Raw genomic sequence first — 18,452 nt, 5'->3', positions numbered from 1 at the left:
TACCTGCATGTGAGAACTACACAAGTTCTCGTTCCTGAAAATAATTATATTAATGTCTAAACTAATTATCTAAATGTTAGATACTTTAAATGTTATCTCACTGGGAAATGTTTGCATCTCTTTGAGAAAAAAGAAAATGCACTTGAGGAAAGTGGAAAACCTGACTAACAAATTTCACACATCTGCATCATGCGGCTGTTCCTGGTTAGATAACAGCTGTGCCTGCTGAGTAAAAGAATATCACGGGAGGCTGGGTAAGATGCTGCCAGCGTCTCCGAGTGTGCGTTCATTAGGAGACGGGTCACATTTACATAATTTATCAAAAACAGAATCGTTGTAATTACAGCTGCTAGAACAATACTCGGTCATTGAAAGCACGTTCTTTCACTCCCAGAAGTGAAAGAATGCGCCAATTACAAAAAATGCCTCAAATGAATTCATGTTGACCAGCTTGACTGATAACAACCTAAAAAAAAAGATCTCTGAAATTCTAATCCGGTGTCTGAAGGCACTAGGATGTGATTTGTCCTGTTCAACAAGTAGAGAACTCTTATTTATCTTATTTTACATTTTGGGATTATTATTTTACGCCTTGGTAAGGACTGTGACTTTTGTTTTGCCTTCTCTGGTATGAATCCCCTTCACTATGTAGCCATTTCTTGTGTGTCAGTGCCAGTGTGATGTAAAAGTGTTAAGAGTTGTACATTGAAAGATCGATAAAGAACACTAGTGTTATATACAGTATGTTGTTGTTTAGCTGTTTACTTACATTAGCCAAAATGTTTTTATATGAAATCTGTTTTTATATTGTATTTTAGATTACTTTTAATGTAATCATCCGTTTCAAGGAAATTGCACACTACTCATTTAACATGTCATGTACCACTGAAAATCAATTAAAGAAAAATAATATTATAATATAATATTCAGTCCCTTGCACAGACAGGCTCTAGAGACGACAGAAAAACACACAGAGACAGGTTGAGCTAATTGTGAGACACGTAGACGGCGGTAGACCAGACACTGAAAAGTGTGTTGTGTGTGTGTGTGTGTGTGTGTGTGTGTGTGTGTTTGTGTGCATGCGTGCGTGTGTGTGTGTGTGTGTGAAGAGAGGACCAGATGGCTTGTAGCCCCCAGTGCTGTTTTGAGGCCAGTGTCTGTCAGCCTGCCTGCTGCGCTGCTAGAAGCTAATTAACACTGTTCTGATCTGAGACCTGCCTGTCAGTTTGCATGTTGCAGCGGTACAGGCTCATTAAAAATGAACTGATATGCTGTCAGCTTCTGTTTGACAGAGCAGCTTCAGCACGGTTATTGCTGCTCTGCCACCACGTGTGTCAGACTCTCCAGCGTGCAGGAGACAATGAAAGACATGGGGTGTGTTTCCAGCACGTTATTGTGTCCAAGTGCTGCAGGGAAACCCTGTGCAACCCGGTTTCAGCCATTAGCATTCAGAATAAAGACAACCATTCGTTCTGCTCAAGAGAACCTGCGAAGATAAACTGACCTCTGGGGAAATCAGACGAGAGCCGCATTCACTCCTGCACACTAATGTCTTTATGGCACAGAAACACACATTACTCCGATACTATATACAGTATATGCAACCTAAAGTTTCATTTTACATGTTTACTTTTATACAAAGTGAATGTACAACAGGATTTTACCCGTATGTAAACATCATGTAGGAACATGTCTGCATTGGCCAGCAGCATTTCATATTGAGGCTTCACAGTGCCCTTTTCACTCCACACCCACGCACGCACACACACACACACACACACTACTGAACTCCAACTGGGATTTATAAGTAGTTCATCTGGTTTATGAGGGCCTGTCTGGTCCTGAAAGCCCCCCTTGGTGTGTTTGAAAGTTTACCAGCTTCTCTTCTGTGTGTATGTATGTGTGTGTGAGCTAGAGTATAGTATAGTCTGCAAGTATGGGCGAATTTCTCGCCAGTGAGACAGATTTACTGGTGCAGTAGCCCCAAGTGCTGAGCTCCGCCAGGGGGTTAAGTTGTTTAGAGGGTAGGGGGTCTTCTGCATTAGTGATGCAAGCAGGCCTCGCTCCAGGCTGCACAGATAGAGATGAAACTGTCTCTTGCACATGCACATGACCAAGTAGGGCATCAGCGCTGCCTCAAATCATATAAACCTCCTCCCATCTGATCTTTATATGTAAGAAGCCCTTCCCTCATTCTTCATCCTTGTTTTCACCTCCTTTGGACCTTACATTTCTCGTAAAATCTCCAGTTATCTGTGTTAAAACTGGAGAATATTATTGACACATGTCTCAGCCATCAGTCATCTCAGTGCAGTTTTGTTTCTTAATGTGGGAGAATATGAGCTTGTTTTAACCTTTTGAAGTGTTAAAATGGTTGTACAATTAATTAAGTTGGTCCTATCTAGTGCACAATGAATTAAGTGAGAAGACATAAAATGAAATGTAATAAAATGTAATAAAATGTGTGGCTTCACAGTTGAATGATGAAATTCTGCTGCAGCAAAAATCCTGAGAATCAGTGTTTTGTTTGTTACCAGACTCCAAAAGCTGTCAAAACATTGTGATTTGGATTTAGATTTTTGGTGGAAATGACAGTTTAGATGCAAAATTGATCAGTTGTAGTCTTTTGAATTAAAATACTGCAATTGGTTTGACCATATCTTGTAGCTCGAGACATAACACATACGCAGCCTCCCACTGCACGACAAATGTCCTCTGGTTATATGACCACATTTTCTCCTAATATTTCCCTATGGATTCAAAGAAAAATCCCCTCACCCTTCCTACTCCCCCTCGACTAATCTTCCCCTCCTGTCCTTCAATGCCTCCCCCACCCTCAGTTGATCCATCCTGCTATCCATCCTCCCCTCTCTCTCTCCCCTGGTGACTACTTCACCCCCCAGGCATGGCAGCTGTGTTCTCCTGTGGGCATTACATCACTGCAAGAGCAGCCTTGTTACTGATCCCCTGACAACCAGCACTATCAACACACACACACACACACACACACACAAACACACACACACCAAAGTGCATATGTACACCTACAGAGACACACACACATTAGTGCACATATGTTTATGCATATTAGTGCAATAAATGTCCACTAGGTCTGTAACCCCTGCAGCAGTGTCCCTTTCTGTCTTCATCTCACCTTGCACTGATTGCCCTTCACACGCGTGCGCACGCACACGCACACACACACACACACTCAAATATGAACTCACAGAAACATTAACTCATAGACTTCATCACCCTAACCTGCCTTATCCGGAGAATGACGTCTCTCTTTGCTGCGGTATCCTGACAGATGATCTGTGGTGTAGGGTGGCGCTCCTGTCGCTGCCTGTCTCACTGGGGAGGAAAGATGCATCCTGATTAACATATTTGATTTATTTTGTGGTGTCAATGGAATGTCATCAAGTGGATTTTAGTGCATAAAAATATTTACGTGTGGGTGAATGTATTTTGAGGAAGAACCTAAGCACATTTGAATATCAGAACAAGCCAAGTAACTGATAGTGAATATATTAGTTGAATACATTTATAATCAAAAAGGTTAAGTGTTGCATCTCACACAACAAATCCTAAATTATTTGATCATTTTTACAAAAAAAAAAACAGAATCCATACTAACATTTATGTAATGAAATAGGGCTAAAATTACATCAGCAAAGTACAAAATATATTAACTTAATTTATGTTATAAAACATTTTCCACAATTCAGTCTGTCATAGATTTACATTTATTAAAAAATCGCTGCTCTAAAGTCTCAGCAGTGGTTTGAAACCAGACATGCCTTTCTAGGTGATGTTGCCAAAAAGGTCAAAGCAGTCAGTTTAAATAATTATGGCGATAAATGTCATTTAATTAAAGATGGATTTTTGCCTCTACGCAAGAAGTAGAAGGAGTTGAAGAGAACAGTTAAAAATGGTGCCATTAAACGTCTGGTGTTACTGCACTGCATTATACTGTCATATACGGATCTTAATTTATTGCTAAAGAAGAAAGTTATTATTATATTGCTTGTTCTCTCATCACTTGTCTGTTGCAGAGATCAACCGTGTCTAATCTTTTATACTTTAAATGAATTTGGAGCAAACTAGAGAAGCTGTTTCATGATATTTAGGTCTCCAAGACCCCTCTGGCCTTTTCTAATCTTCTACTCTTCTAACTAACATCTCACTATCTCACACTCATCTACACTTATTTTTGTTTTGATGTGTGTGTTTGTGTGTGTGTAAAGCAAGTTGTCCCAGTAACAATCCCTCAACCATAGAAAGCACGCTTTCAATCTCAGATATGTTGTCTAGAGTGACTGTCCCACCTATTTCTGTCCCAACATGTGCAGTCAATAAAAAAGGCCTGACTGTCATTTATAGCATCTTGGCTGTAATCCTCTAATTAACACACCTACTATTCTGAGCCTTGTTACCCTGCTGAGGACAAGGGGAGGAGGCGGGTGGTGTAAGCAGAGAAGGGTTAAGAGTTTGGAGTTTGACCGTTTAAACGTCGACCAGCAGCTTCTTTGTTTTGTGGTTGTTGGCAGGTGTAAGGATATGTGGATGTGGATACAAACCGTGGTGATAACCGTTGTGTTTGAATTACTTTAATGCCAACAAACCACAATGGAGGGCCACACCTGCTCCAACCAGCTGCTGTGTATGTGTGTATATACTTCTCTACAGGGACAGGTTGACTGTTTGAACTTAGAGAATGAGGGCATTTTGGGAAAGTGGGGTTTTGCCAGATCTTCTGAACTCACTTTGTTCAGAAGATTTTGTTGACTCGAAAAGTGACAATTCTTTTGCAGCTTACTCTGGTTCATACCGACACACGAAACTCACCGGCAAGTTAGTCGCCAGTGAGGCAACAGATCACAGTTCAGGTTGACATTTATTAAGGTTAGTGCATAGATCATAGATAAATATGGATGTAGTCGTCCAGTTGCAAAATGCACTCCCATTTCGATCCTTAAGATTTGCCATTTGACAGGTGTCATGACAGTTTTTGCAACTGGAGGTGCACACACGTCACCTGCAACCAGACACCTATTGGAAGATGCCAGTTGTCAGTCACCCTGGTGTCCACACACTGTATGTGCTCTATTTTCTTCCAAGTGGGAACATAATTTACAAAGCTGACATCATGTGCTATTAAAGGAGACCTGAATGTAGTGATTAAGACTAAAGCTGGTACTACTTTTGTATTTCCTTGCATCACTTTTTAAACCCTAAGACCATGTCCCTTTTTATGTACAGCATCAATGCATATGAATATTTTTTAATATTCATTTTTATATTTATTCTAATCATGATGTCCAAAGATGACAAACAAATGTTTGTTTAGCACATCTTTGACCAATCAGCTCCATCTGGAGATACCCTCCCAATGAATTATCCACTCTGTGAAAATCCGTCCATGTATCCTGCGGCTGTGCAGAGGGCAATGAGAGTCCTCACAGTAGTACAAATGTGTGTCTGTGTGTGTGTGTTTGCTCACTCACGCTGCGACTTCCTCCCAAAACCAATGTCTGGATATGTTACAAAGCCTGTCTTCACCACTGTGACCTATTTGCTCTCCTCGCTCCCTCTCTCAGTGACCCGTAGTTAAACAGAGAGGTGACGTAAAGCTGGTCTCACCCGTGTGTGATCATGCAGGGTCTGCAGTGATGAGATGAGGTCAGTCAGTCAGCATGCAGCTGGCCCCCTAACTAGACATCTTGTATAAGCTCATTTTTGGAGCTCGTTGCACGCTCACTCAATGCACTTGAAGTCCATCTGACCTGTTTTAAATGTGCTTTGATGTCTCAACCTGAGACTGATCAGATTCAGACTGGATACTTGACTGGCCTACTCATGGAAGGTACGTACCTTCTGCAAAAAAAAATAAATAAATCACTGTTTCCTGTTAGTGAACATGTGGACTGAGAGAAAATGGCAGCTAAAGGACTTTTTTTATTCAATGACCAAATGCATTATACTTTTGGTTTTTCTGTGTGTTTGTCAAACTGTTTACATTATATGTCGGTGTTGGGCTCAAGGATGAACTGATTTTGTGGACATACAGTATTAAGGACACATACATGAATGCAAACTATACATTTGCCGTTTGTTCATTGCATAAAAATAATCTCATGTCTTCAAGGGTATGATTGCATTTAGGTATTTAAAATGTAAGTAGATAATTATCAGTGACCATTTAGTTTCCTCCAGTGGTTGTGTTACGTTTAGTGCTGCTTTGTTTCCATAGCTGGACTTGTGGGCTACATGTTTGTCATTCCATAGTAAAGTACCAGGAGTCTGTGGCCTGTCAAAAGGATGATGGCTGCCAACCACAAGCTTGTTTGGTCCTCTCATCATCTCCGGTCGTCTCTTCCACTATTGTCGGTGCATTTTTGCTTATTTTTTCCCCCCCCCGGTTCCCCTCCCTCTTCCTCAGCTCCACTGTGTTTCCCACTCCTCTCCTCTTCTTTCCCCTCCACCTTTTCACCGTCAGTGAGAAGAACACAGTGTCCAAACACGGACATGTTAGACACGAACCAGCGCAGGAAACGTGGTGAGGTCACACACATTCCCTAACTTTCAGAGACAAATCGGCTTTCAACACAGGCACTGACAGTCTTAATCCACCTCTGTTCGAAGTGCAACATGCTCAGAGTCTGAAAGGATCACTGATATTTCGTATTATGAACTAAAAAGTATAATTCTCTGTTTAATAATTCTTAGAAAACATGCAAACACCTTTATTCATATTAAAAAGCATGTTGTCGGCACATCAACACTAATCTCTTTTTGATCATCTAAGCATTCAGCTTGACTTGTAATTAACGAAACAGAGACAAATCCTCCCTGCAGCAGTGAGCATGTGTCTGTTAACCAGTTCGATAGCTGCTGATAGAGCCCTGCTTCGCAGTTAGGCCCCTGAGGTGGCTGCATATTTGTTGGGTGAGTAAGGAATGTGGTTACATGCCTTAGACATTAGCTATGACGGAGCTCTGGCTCCGATAGAGAGGGAGGAGCGAGCGAGGGAGGGCAGAGTCTGAGCTCACGGCAAGTGAGCTCATTCAGCCTCAGCACTCGAGGAGAGAGTGCAGCTCTGTCATTCCCCTAGCACAGAGGGATAGAGAGAGAGAGAGAGAAAGAGGGAGGGAGAGGGAGGAGTGTCAACCAGCGACTGAGCCAATGAGAGACGAGGAGAGTGAAGCCGCACAACAATAGTGGGCTGCTCTTCTGGCTGTGGACTCAGAGAAGGAGCTCAGAGAGAGAGCGAGACACACACACAGACGCTGCATAAACCAGCTGCAGGCAGATTACAGCTGGCGTTTGTGTACAGGCAATACAGGATACTCACTTTTGTTCTTCCACGCCCTCTCTGCTCCAGCCACAAAACCACAGAATTGCAAAAAAATATTGACACAGGAGCATTTTAGGAATTCTTTTTTTATTTCTATTTTTCTGCTGTGATTGCATAGGATTGTTGAACTTGAAGAGTGTGTCCGTAGAGAGTTTGGACCTTTTTTTTTGTGCTTGGTCAATTCTTTAAAAGTCATTGCCTGGACATTGGAACAGCTGACGAGACCAGAGTGTGTTTGGACACTCGTGGGAGGCAGCTTTGCCAACTTTGGATTTTTACAGTCAGAGTGTGGGCTCACCTCTGTCAGCCCTTTGAGGAGAACTTCTGTTTGTCTGCTCTGACATTTTTTTGTGCAGCCAAGGAAAGGGGGGGGGCTTGATCGCTCCATCCCTGAAGAGTGGAGCACCAGAACATTTTGATCTGAGTGTGTGTGAGCGAGGCGCAAGAGTGTGTTCTGGGGGATGCCTCTGGATGTGGTGATTGCGCCAGCGGAGGACTGTTTTTGGCCGGACCTGCAGGGCACAGACATGAGACTGAAGATCAGGGTCCGCCGAATGAAGGAGGGGAGAGAGCTGCGAGGTGTGTATCCACCTGGACACAAAGGAGGAGAAGTCGCGTGTGTGTTGCTTGTGTGTTGTTGGTGTGTGTTTTAGAAGTGTATGTGATGCTGAGGACGCTGGCTTTTGTGAATGTATACGTAGACCAAATGGATTTTATATTGATTTTAGAGATGTAACAAATATAGAGGCGCCTTGAAAATGCACCATTGTTGAATTCAGGTGTAGAGGATATGAATGAGGGAAAACCCCTGGTAACAGTGTGTGCACTGCAGACGAGTACAAAGGCTCAGTAGCTTTTCAGGTGTTGAGGTATTCCAGTCCAGGCTTGCTGCGAATGAGAGAAGGATGTGAAGTGAATTTTAAGGACGTGTACCGGATCAATAGTTAGATTTACTGCCACAACAGGCCCGAAGGAAAACCTCACAGGGACTCGGCCAAACCCACAAACTGTTTTCCCACCTCTTTGTTTGTGCAGTTAATGTGTTTAGAGGCACAGAATAGGTAGACGGTGGATTAAGAGGATGACATCATGAAGACAAGGAAGGAGAGGAGAGAGAGAAAGAGATCGAGGGGGAGCATGAGAGCCGTGACCCTGGTTATGACATAGTGTTCATGCTCACACAGCCTGTGCTTATTGAGATGTAAAACTATCACAAAGGCTCTTTCTCTCTCTCTCTTTCTTCTCCTCTACTATTGGCTTTTCTCTCTCTCTCCCTCTCTCCCTCTCTCCCTCTCCCTCCCCCTGCTCGATTTCTCCCTGCAGAATGCTGCTTGTGGAGATTATGTTATCAATATGTGTGCAGTGTGCACTGCAGGTGTTTAATGCAACACCTTTTCACACAGAGCGACGGGGCAGTCTGAAACAATGTTTGATACGGGATGCACTTAGTTATCGCACAAAATTTCCATTCAGGTGTTCATTCATTGAAATTTCAATTAGCTGGTGGTTTTACAGTTAGATTCTTGGGGTCATAAATGTGTTAGAATATGAGTGTGAAATGTGCATGTAAACGTAGACACGATAAACACTCCAGGCCGTATCAGAGAGCCTGTTCAAGGCACTGAGCAGAGCAGCTCTCAACACCTGCCTTTCTTCACACTGTTTAGGTGTGTGTGTGTGTGTGTGTGTGTGTGTGTGTGTGTGAGTGCACAGCCGGGTTTCGCTTCTTTGCTCAGAAAAAAAAGCTAGCAAGTATACCACGTTTGCTTTTTAGCAGCTGAAAATAAAATAGATGTGTATGTGTTTATCACATGCTGTTTTCAAATAGATGTGTGAACACGGGAGAGTTTATAGTCCGGCATTGCAACAAAGTGGTACTGCTGAAACAGCACAGCAGCTGATCAAAGTGACATATTCCCGCTATCAGCCCTGTGAGATGGGGGCACAATAAACAGTTTAACCATCAGCCGGGATGACATGTTAATGTTAATCATACAGTTGTCCCTGCCAGTCATCAATCTGCACAAAGAGCGATGACCTCATCCTCTACTGGCTCATCTATGGTCTGTCAATCGACACATTTCTGAAAACAGGCACACTCCCGTCGCTTCTCCCGGCTGCAGCACGGCCTTTGTGCAGCTGAGTGGGACATGTGTGCAATGATGTCATGTTGGGAGTTGGGGAGGGGGGAGGGATTTCACATTGAAATGCTAATGTCCCCCCCATAGTAGAGGGGACAGCTGGAGGGGCACAGAGGATGGCGTCATGTCTCCCCTGATATGAACCACAGAGGAGAAGAGAGCAGTGGAGGGGGGTGTGGGGTAGTTATTCAAGCAAATCAATGCCCCCGGGCTATGGAGGGTTGTACATGGTTGTGGTGTATGTGTGTGTAGAGAACTACTGAAAGCGACACAGACACTGAAACACAGGCACAGAGACAGAAAGGAGGGAGCAGGGGCTAAGCTTATTGACGAGGCAGTCAATTGTACCGATAACAGTGATGTAACAGCAGCACCCCCATTAACCACAGCAGTCAGACAGGTGTTGTGTGTCTCTACCCATCAGGTCAATATCTCCGGGATTCCACTTCCATTCATCTCACAGCTTCCTTCCATCGATTCACTCAGCAGCACAGCTCCAAAATGCCTCAATATGATCCAAACACACACACTTTTTTGTAAAGACCTACAGTCTTTACAGTGGAACATGAATAACAAGTTGGCTGAAAGAAATGATTGATGAGCAGAGAGACCACCACTCACCACCAGCAAACAAAGAAGGCCTGAGTGCTTGGCCGTGACAGAGCAAGAGAGGAAAATAATTTGTTACATAAGGGATGAATTGGGCAGAGGAAAACGGAAAAAGGAAGTCACCGCTGGCTAGCATTGCTGCTGGCGACACAGTGCCCTCTTTCCCCGGTTGTGTGTGGGTTTTTTTTTTTTACACATAATACTTTTTTTTTAAGCGCCATGTGTTCAGAACTGGGTTAGTCACATCCTGTCCAAGTACATTTTCCAGAGGTTAGACACATGACGTAGCACAGTGCGACAAGGTAATGTAGTCGCCCAAAAGTTGACATTTGAGAAGTATTTCTGCGAGGCTTAAAATCACATCTCCGTCCAGCCAGGGGATTTTTCTCACAGGAAGCTGTTTGTTTCTCAGCAGGAAGATAATTCTCAGATGGACTGTATCTCAGTGAAGCTACACGTTCCTCGCGCTCATGTATCTTTAATTGAATGTAGCCGCATGCTGGTTAGTCTGCTGCACATCATGCTGCACTGAAGATGAACTCATCTCTCCCAGTTGACTTTGTGATGTCATCGATGTGGACAGCTGGGCTGGTGTGTGTCACGGGGTATTTTCAGTGACCTCAGTGTGAATGTACACTGTGTTAGTTCATGTGTGTGCTTTGTGCGTCTGCACTGGAATGGACGGACGTGTCATCGTTTTCTTTTGGAGAATGTGAGGCCATGGTGTGTGAGTGTGTGTGTCCTCTAGATGTTTAGTTTCTTGTTTTCTCCACTCAATGAGCCAACTGTCACCAACTGCCCTTCCTCATCCTCATGACTAGCTGAAGTAGAATGGGTTCAGGATGATACAGGATGACAAGAGCACACTGTCTCCTGTATGACTAACGTCCACTAGCACTAGCCATGTAAAGTTGTGACTACGCTGAAGGTGTTGTAATTGTGTTGATGTAATGCCACTGTAATTTAAAAGCTCTGGTAAAAACCGGGCAGGCCCCCTCTCTTATCTCTGACTTCAGTCTCCCTTCATGCCAGTAACAACTTACTCACTCTCCCAGTCACATGCTGGCCCCACGTCTTCCTGCTGTTTTACTATTTATTTTACATCAGATGAGGTCAGTATAGTAATCATGTCGGTAATTATTAATCCAGACGCACACTAGATTGAAAGGAGTACTTTCAGTCATGTCCTCGCGTGCACACACAAAAAAACACTTTCTCTGCAGTGTTAAACACACAAACTGCATCGCTGCCACAGGAACATCCTGTCTTCAGTCCTTCTAACAACTCTCTAACAATGTCCTCACACAGAAGGGGAAATGGTTGAAGTGTTACGTGAGGCTTTTCCTGTTGATTGAAGCGCTTCCCCCTCACATAGATACAGTATGTGACAGGGGCTATATGTAGCACCATTTATTTTATTTTCCAGTCTGTGTGTGCACACACAGTCTTCATACCAGTGCCTTTGGGAACAGAGAAAGCAGGAAGAAAACCCTTCAAAGAACTAACCTTCCTCTTTCTGTTTTGTCAATTAGTAATGCTGTAGCACCACCCCAAGGATCACTAGAAAGAGGCTCTGGTGGAGATTTACACTGCCTGCACATTCTACAGCCAAACTGTGGACTACAAATGTCTGTTTAGTCTACAGTAGAGGCCAAATAGTTCAGTTCATAGAGTCAGAGGTTTTCTCTCACAGTCCCTCTTGCCCTGTAAGCTATCAGATCACTCTTTCTGCATCCATCCATCTATCTTTCCCTCCACTTAACCCCCCATGTGGAGCGCTGATGTCATTGCTCTGCTGGTTGCCATTAATAGCTGGAAACAGACAAGCCTTCTTCACTTTGCTCTTAAAGGGACAGTGCGCCGAGAATAGCACTCGGTCATGAGAATGCATCCAGTTACAGGAGCTGCAGTCTTCAGTAATGCAGTCATCTCACTGTTTGCTTGATTTTTCTCCCAATCTCCTCTTATTTATCCCAGCGTTCATATCTGTTTGAAGAGTGTGTTACAACGGAAGGCAATGTCCTCCAGCACTGTGCTGTGTGTGCTACTTTCGAACAGTGATGTCATGTCTCACTCACTCTCACTCTTTCTGTGTGTGTGTGCTGTGTCCCTCATTGGGTCAGGCAGAGCTGAATGTAGATTAGGTTCTAATCTCCTTTCCGGAGCTCAGGGATTCCTTGAAGCACACCCCTCCCTGCTCTATACACTCCTCTGCGAGGTCATCATTACACACACACCCACCTCCCCTCAGTGGCCCCCACCCTATAGTTATACAACCACTGTACTGCCGAAGTAATGAGTGCATGCATGTGTGTGCACTCAACAGAGAATCATGGACGGTGAGAGTGAATATGAAGCATATGTTAACTTCCACATTGTGATCATATCATCAGATAGTGTCTTCTTAAAGTGTGTGTGTGTGTGTGCTGAGCAGTTGTCAGGGGGATGTTACTGGGCCTCTGTCCTGGCCCTGCACCTGTGGCCTCTTTCATTCCCTCAGCCTGACGCAATGCACTGCTACAGGACATGAGCTCATGCAGGAAACAGAGCCCCGTACACCCACACACACACATACACACACACACACACACTCATGGACACATATGCCAAATGTGGAGCCGCCTGCCTCTTAAAGGCCCAGACGCACATTCCTTGCTGCACAGCATTTAACCTAACACTCACACAGAAGCCCAGAGAGCCTCTTTTACTCCTGTTGCACTAAGCAGGACCCAGACATCATAGCCCAGATTCACCTCTGAATGTGCACAGAGTGTCTGTGTACTCAGCTAATGGTGTTTTGGAGGGTGGTTTTTTTTCAGTGCACATGATGAGCTCATGGGAGTGTTTGTGAAGTTGCCCGTGTGTTTTCTGACGGCTGTGTGGAAAAAACCATTAGTGTACCTAAACGCCACTCCCTCTCTTCTTTCTCTGCAGGAGGTTTTGCTGCTTTCTCTTCCTGTTTCCCCGGCCTGTGTGAGGGGAAGCCTGCCACTGCTCTGCCTATGAGCTTATCCCAGCCCTGTTTGCCCGTGGCTAATGTAGGGCCCACTCGCATCCTGCCACACCTCTACCTGGGTTCACAGAAGGACGTCCTCAATAAGGTAAGATTCCTTGTGCACTGTTTAATTAATTCCACCACCGTACAGGAAGATGAATTATGTGTTATCATTACCTGGCAACAACACATAAACCCCTCTTATCTCTGCTGTCCTATCTTCTGTAGGATCTGATGGCTCAGAATGGTATCACTTACGTGCTGAATGCGAGCAACACCTGCCCCAAGCCAGACTTCATCAGTGAGAGTCATTTCATGCGCATCCCGGTCAATGACAACTACTGTGAGAAATTGCTTCCCTGGCTGGACAAAACCAATGAATTCATAGGTAAGAGGAGGGGGAAATGGAATAAAATTAGCAGTGCAGAGCACAATAGCTACTGAGGCAAGACAAGGAAGTAAATACATCTCAAGTTATGTGCTTAAGAATTCCATGATAGTCGATACATCATATCCGCACATTGTTACCATTAATAAACACTCAATGAGCAGCTTAAGCAACAATAGCATCAGGTATAACACATCCGTTCAGATGACCCCCCCCTGTGCTTTTACAGGAAATGTCAGTTAGCTTTCAATAATAGGCACTTGCTGTCTCCTGAGACTTTGTGCTAAAGATGAGACCTGTCAGGGATCTGCAGTGTTGTGCACATTTATGTATGCTTGTGTGTATTCCTATATTCTCACCCTCCTTCAACAGACAAAGCTAAGGTGTCAAACTGCAGAGTCATTGTGCACTGCCTGGCTGGAATCTCGCGTTCAGCGACCATCGCTATTGCATACATCATGAAGACAATGGGCTTGTCATCAGATGATGCCTACAGGTAAATTTGCTCCTCCTCCCATCCACCACCAGCTGAGCTAAGGTGTCAGCCACAGTAAAAAGGCAACTCGACGGCAGAGGAAATGTTAGACGATTTTCTCAACCCCCGCCCCTGCAGTTGTGAGGAAATTAAATTGTTTGATGGCTGCTAGGGAACAGAGTGTCTGCTAAAGGCTTTGAGTTGCCATGTCAGAACAACACTAGCACAGGATTATGTATTGCATAAACAAAGCAGTTCACACTCTGTGCCTAATTCATCGAGTCTACATCGCCCTCAGTACCTCACATGAATTCAACAGTTGCCTTCAAAATGCAGTAACTAATATTTTCCATCTTTTTTTCTTTCTTTTTTTTATCCTGTCAGGTTTGTAAAAGACCGGAGACCGTCCATATCCCCCAACTTTAACTTCCTCGGTCAGCTGCTGGAGTTTGAGAAGGGCCTGCAGTTACTCCAGGCTTTGACTTCAACATCTGATGAGAACATTTCTGAAAACAACAGCAAGCAAAGCTCTGACATTAATGGAGTGGACACAGGTTTCGCGATGAACGGACATCACGGCAACAATGACTCATCTGCGGCAGATCCACACATCCCAGCAGAACCCAAGCTACCATCACCCATCTCCCTCCAGCAAGGCTTCAATGGCCTGCACCTCTCCGCAGAGAGGATCATGGACACTAACCGGCTCAAACGCTCCTTCTCGCTGGACATTAAATCTGTCTACTCCCCCAACAGTCCCCGTTGCCCCAGCCTGGCACCCACGCACTCTGAAGACGTCCCCAAGCTCTGCAAGCTTGACAGTCCAGGAACTGGCACCTCAAATGGTGTCTGTTCCCAGTCTCCAATCCTAGACAGCCCCAGCTCCTCGGATTCTCCATTCCCCTCACCAGGCAGCAGCGGCAGCATAGGGGGTTTGGGACTCGGAGGAAGTGAAGTCCATCGGTCTAGTTCTTCGTCCTCCAGACCCAGGAGAAAACCTAAGCACAGCTCCGGCAGTTCACCAGTCCACGCACAACCACACCAACCTCCACAGTCCCTCAGCTTGTCACTGGACCACAAGATCCCCAACCAGGACGAGAACTTAAAAGGCTCCCTGCTCCTCTCGCTACCCTCCCTGCCCACTGTGGGGTCTGGAACCATGTGGACCAAACACAGAGACACTGTCCAGGCCACTACTCCCGTCACACCGGTCACACCCACCACTGATGCCCCCTGGCACTTTGGGGCATCAGAGGGCGGTGAGAGGGGAATGGATCTGGGAGAGGGCGGAAATGGAGGAGGGGAGGAGTCATCCGTGAGGTTTGGCAGCAGCTCAGCGTATGTGGCGTTTGGGTGCAGTGAAGGTGTGCGGTTACGAGACAAATCTCAGAGGGAGAAGCCCTCAGCGCTGCAAACACAGAGAGACTCCACGTCATCATCCACCATGTCCCTGTCCAGCAGCTCGAACAACAGCGGGCCTGTGGCGGAGAAGCAGTTCAAGCGGCGCAGCTGTCAAATGGAGTTTGAGGACGGGATCGCTGAAACGCGGTCCCGAGAGGAGCTGGGGAAAATCGGGAAACAGTCAAGCTTCTCTGGAAGCATGGAGATCATTGAGGTATCCTGACAGATAATGGACTTCATCAGAGGTGTCCTATGGGGACGAAAATAGACCTTGTTTGAAGGTGTTCAAGAAGGGGACATATGAGGAGGAGCACAAGGTGTTTCTTTTATGCTCCCCTCACTGACAGTGTTAAAGACTCCAACTGAGAGAAGGACAAATAGAGACACAAGCTGAGAGTTAATGTGAAAAGGTTTAGCAAGCGAATTAGCATTGGCACCTGGACAGACAGAGCCTAAGACGTGGTGCTCAGCAGACCATAACCATCCTGAACTCTCATAGAAATCTGAAGAAAAGCCTGGATGAGGGTGGGTGACTGTAATTAGGTACTGAAAATATTCGGTCACAGATTTAAAAAAGAAAAAAACAAAGGAACAACACAGGTTAAGTGAACGTTGCATCCTTATTACATAGAAAACCCCTATTTTGACAGAGTTTGGACAAAAACTGCTTGCCTGTGGTCAAATGTAGTGTGCTTCAGTGGGTGTATATCTTGTGATTCGAACCAAGCCCCATGTTTTTTCGCCCAGAGCTTCACCCCGGTGTAAAGAAAGCCTCAAAACCTCGCACGACTACGTCCCCACCCCCAGACTCCCGGCAGCTCTGCATTACAGCGTTGATAGCTCTACAGACTCCTTTTAAAAAGCACCGTCTCCTCACAGAGATCCCAAGGACTTAATCAAAGGTGGTACTGCATCAAAACAATGAAGGATCCTCAGCAAGGGGAAAGACTTTGAGTTGAAGACTCTCAGTGACGGGCAGTGACACGTCCCCCCCCACCACCCTACAAAGCACAGAGTGTCTTTCCTGACTTTGGCTCCCTTGTTTCAAGTGTTAACAGCGTGACGGGACTGAGGTTTCAGGATGTTGACGAGGGTTTCTCTCTGAAGCCCTTCATCTCCTTTAACCCACACACCCCACACACACCCCTTCACCATTGCTCCCAGTCATCACCTACGGTCACCACTGAGCATGCACCAGAAAGGCTGACTACAGAGAGACAAATACTATATATACAATATGAATATATGGACTTTTTTTGTTGTTATAGTTTTAATTTATTGTACTGGTTCATTCTGGTAATGAGAAATAATATAATGTTTTGTGGATTTATTTCTTTTCTTCTTTTTCTTTTGAATTATTATTGTTATTATTATTATTATTATTATTTGCTGTATGGTATTTATGAACACACACTCATACAAATACACACATTCAACAAATTCAAGCGAGCAATATGTGCTGTTCCTTCTTTGGGGGAGAGTGATGTATGACTTTGAAATGCACTTTTCTGCTTTCTGATGAACAGTTCTGATTATTCCATTCACACCCTGGCAAGTTAATATTCCAAAAAATGAGTTTCGAGTTTTGGTTCATGTGAGAGCGTCGTCTGCGGTGTGGGTTTATCACAAGCGAGGGCTGAAGCGTTCGACTAAAGAGACGTTTCAGAGACACACACACACACACACGCTACGATCACTCACACACAGTGGAACATTATTTCCTGCCACTTTCATCAGGGCTTGCATAGCAACAACTATATGCAAACAGACACGCTCTCTTTCACAAGACTCCCAGTGTCCTCGCCGGAAAGCCAGCTCCAAGTTCACCAGTCGTCGTCATCATAGTACGTCCCAACAAAGCTGAAACCAACGCTCACACTCATACCCGTACTGTATTGTACCCATGATATATTCACTCCTGTAGAACATAAGCCCAAACACACGCACCCTTTTTTTCATTCTCAGGGGATCTTTCAGTGAGCCAAGCCCGACACAGGGTTCATAGCTGCTGGTACATCAGCACAATGCATGTCCGTAAAGCTCCCTCGCTTTCTCTCTCTCTCTCTCTCTCTCTCTCTCTTTTTTTTATTATTCTTCCTATTTTAATATTTGTCCAAAGCTTCGATTTAACAAAAATCAGCATAACAAAAGGAAAGGGAAAAAATAAAAGAGGATTTTTCATATCCTGAGGTGAAAGAAATGAAAACGTTGCTCTCCTGGTGCGAGACGGTTTATTTATTTATGATGTAAAATGTGTTTCTTTTTCCTTTGACCCTTGATTAGCTGTTATCTTTGGCAACCTTTGACCTTTGTGCTGCTGCAGCTCCAGTAAGTTTCGGATAGATTCCTGTGTTCCCATGAGGCGTGAGCAACCTCTCCCCATCCTCCTCCCTCTATTTTTAAGAAATGTTGTTAGATTTATTTATGACATGTAACAAAGATGATGCAGGCTGTCCCATTTGCTAAAGTTGCTGTTGTTATCATTATTATGATTATTATTATTATTATTATTACTTGTAAATAGCGATGCATCTAAGAACACTGATGACTTTAGATGAGTTTTTAAAAGAAAATCCTGATACCTTAGGCTGCTTGACGCAAAAATACCTCAGGTTCTATTGAAAGGCTTTTCCTTCCCCTGTACATGTTTTGTGAAAATGAGACAAAAATACAGACATGACAAAATACCAACTCCTCTCTGCTTCTTCTTCTTTCCTCTTCTTCTTGTGTGCTTGCATGCCGGGCTGAACGGGGGAAGGAGGAGGGGGAGGTCGGGAAGGGAAATCCACCTGACCGATGAACAACGCATTATGACATCACCGAGTCTTGGAGTCTTGCAATTGATTTTGTGTTTCAACAAAGTCCTTCGCTTCGACCACACAACACAACTTTATTGATTTCTCTGCCTGAGACACTGACAACGCCACGTATTTCCTTATGCTAATGGGATGTGGTGAATTATTTAAAAAGAGAAGTTTCTTTCCAGACAGACGTGTTATTATCAGATTTACACCAGATTATTGCTGAGAATGTTGTAAGACTGGGACACAGTCAAGCCAAGAATAGAAATGGACTAATACAACTTG

The 18,452-nt window shown here is 44.4% G+C and overlaps 1 protein-coding gene across 4 annotated transcripts in view; it reads left to right on the top strand.

Annotated features, from left to right (window-relative positions):
- Window positions 1-18,057, top strand: part of dusp8a (dual specificity phosphatase 8a) — a 43,368-nt gene extending 25,311 nt beyond the window's left edge. For 3 of the 4 annotated variants that reach the window (XM_044018955.1, XM_044018953.1, XM_044018954.1), the window contains exons 4-7: window positions 13,042-13,208; window positions 13,331-13,490; window positions 13,863-13,986; window positions 14,350-18,057. In XM_044018955.1, coding sequence (XP_043874890.1) covers window positions 13,042-13,208; window positions 13,331-13,490; window positions 13,863-13,986; window positions 14,350-15,589 — 1,691 coding nt within the window. In that variant the 3' untranslated portion in view covers window positions 15,590-18,057. Of the gene's footprint in view, window positions 1-7,072; window positions 7,937-13,041; window positions 13,209-13,330; window positions 13,491-13,862; window positions 13,987-14,349 lie in introns of those variants that run through there. The other variant, XM_044018957.1, reaches the window with a different exon arrangement.
- The last annotated feature ends 395 nt before the right edge of the window (window positions 18,058-18,452 follow it).

The sequence above is a fragment of the Solea senegalensis genome, unplaced genomic scaffold (genome assembly GCF_019176455.1).
Source record: "Solea senegalensis isolate Sse05_10M unplaced genomic scaffold, IFAPA_SoseM_1 scf7180000017798, whole genome shotgun sequence".
Taxonomy (NCBI): Eukaryota; Metazoa; Chordata; class Actinopteri; order Pleuronectiformes; family Soleidae; genus Solea; species Solea senegalensis.
This window is presented reverse-complemented; position numbering and strand designations above follow the sequence as displayed.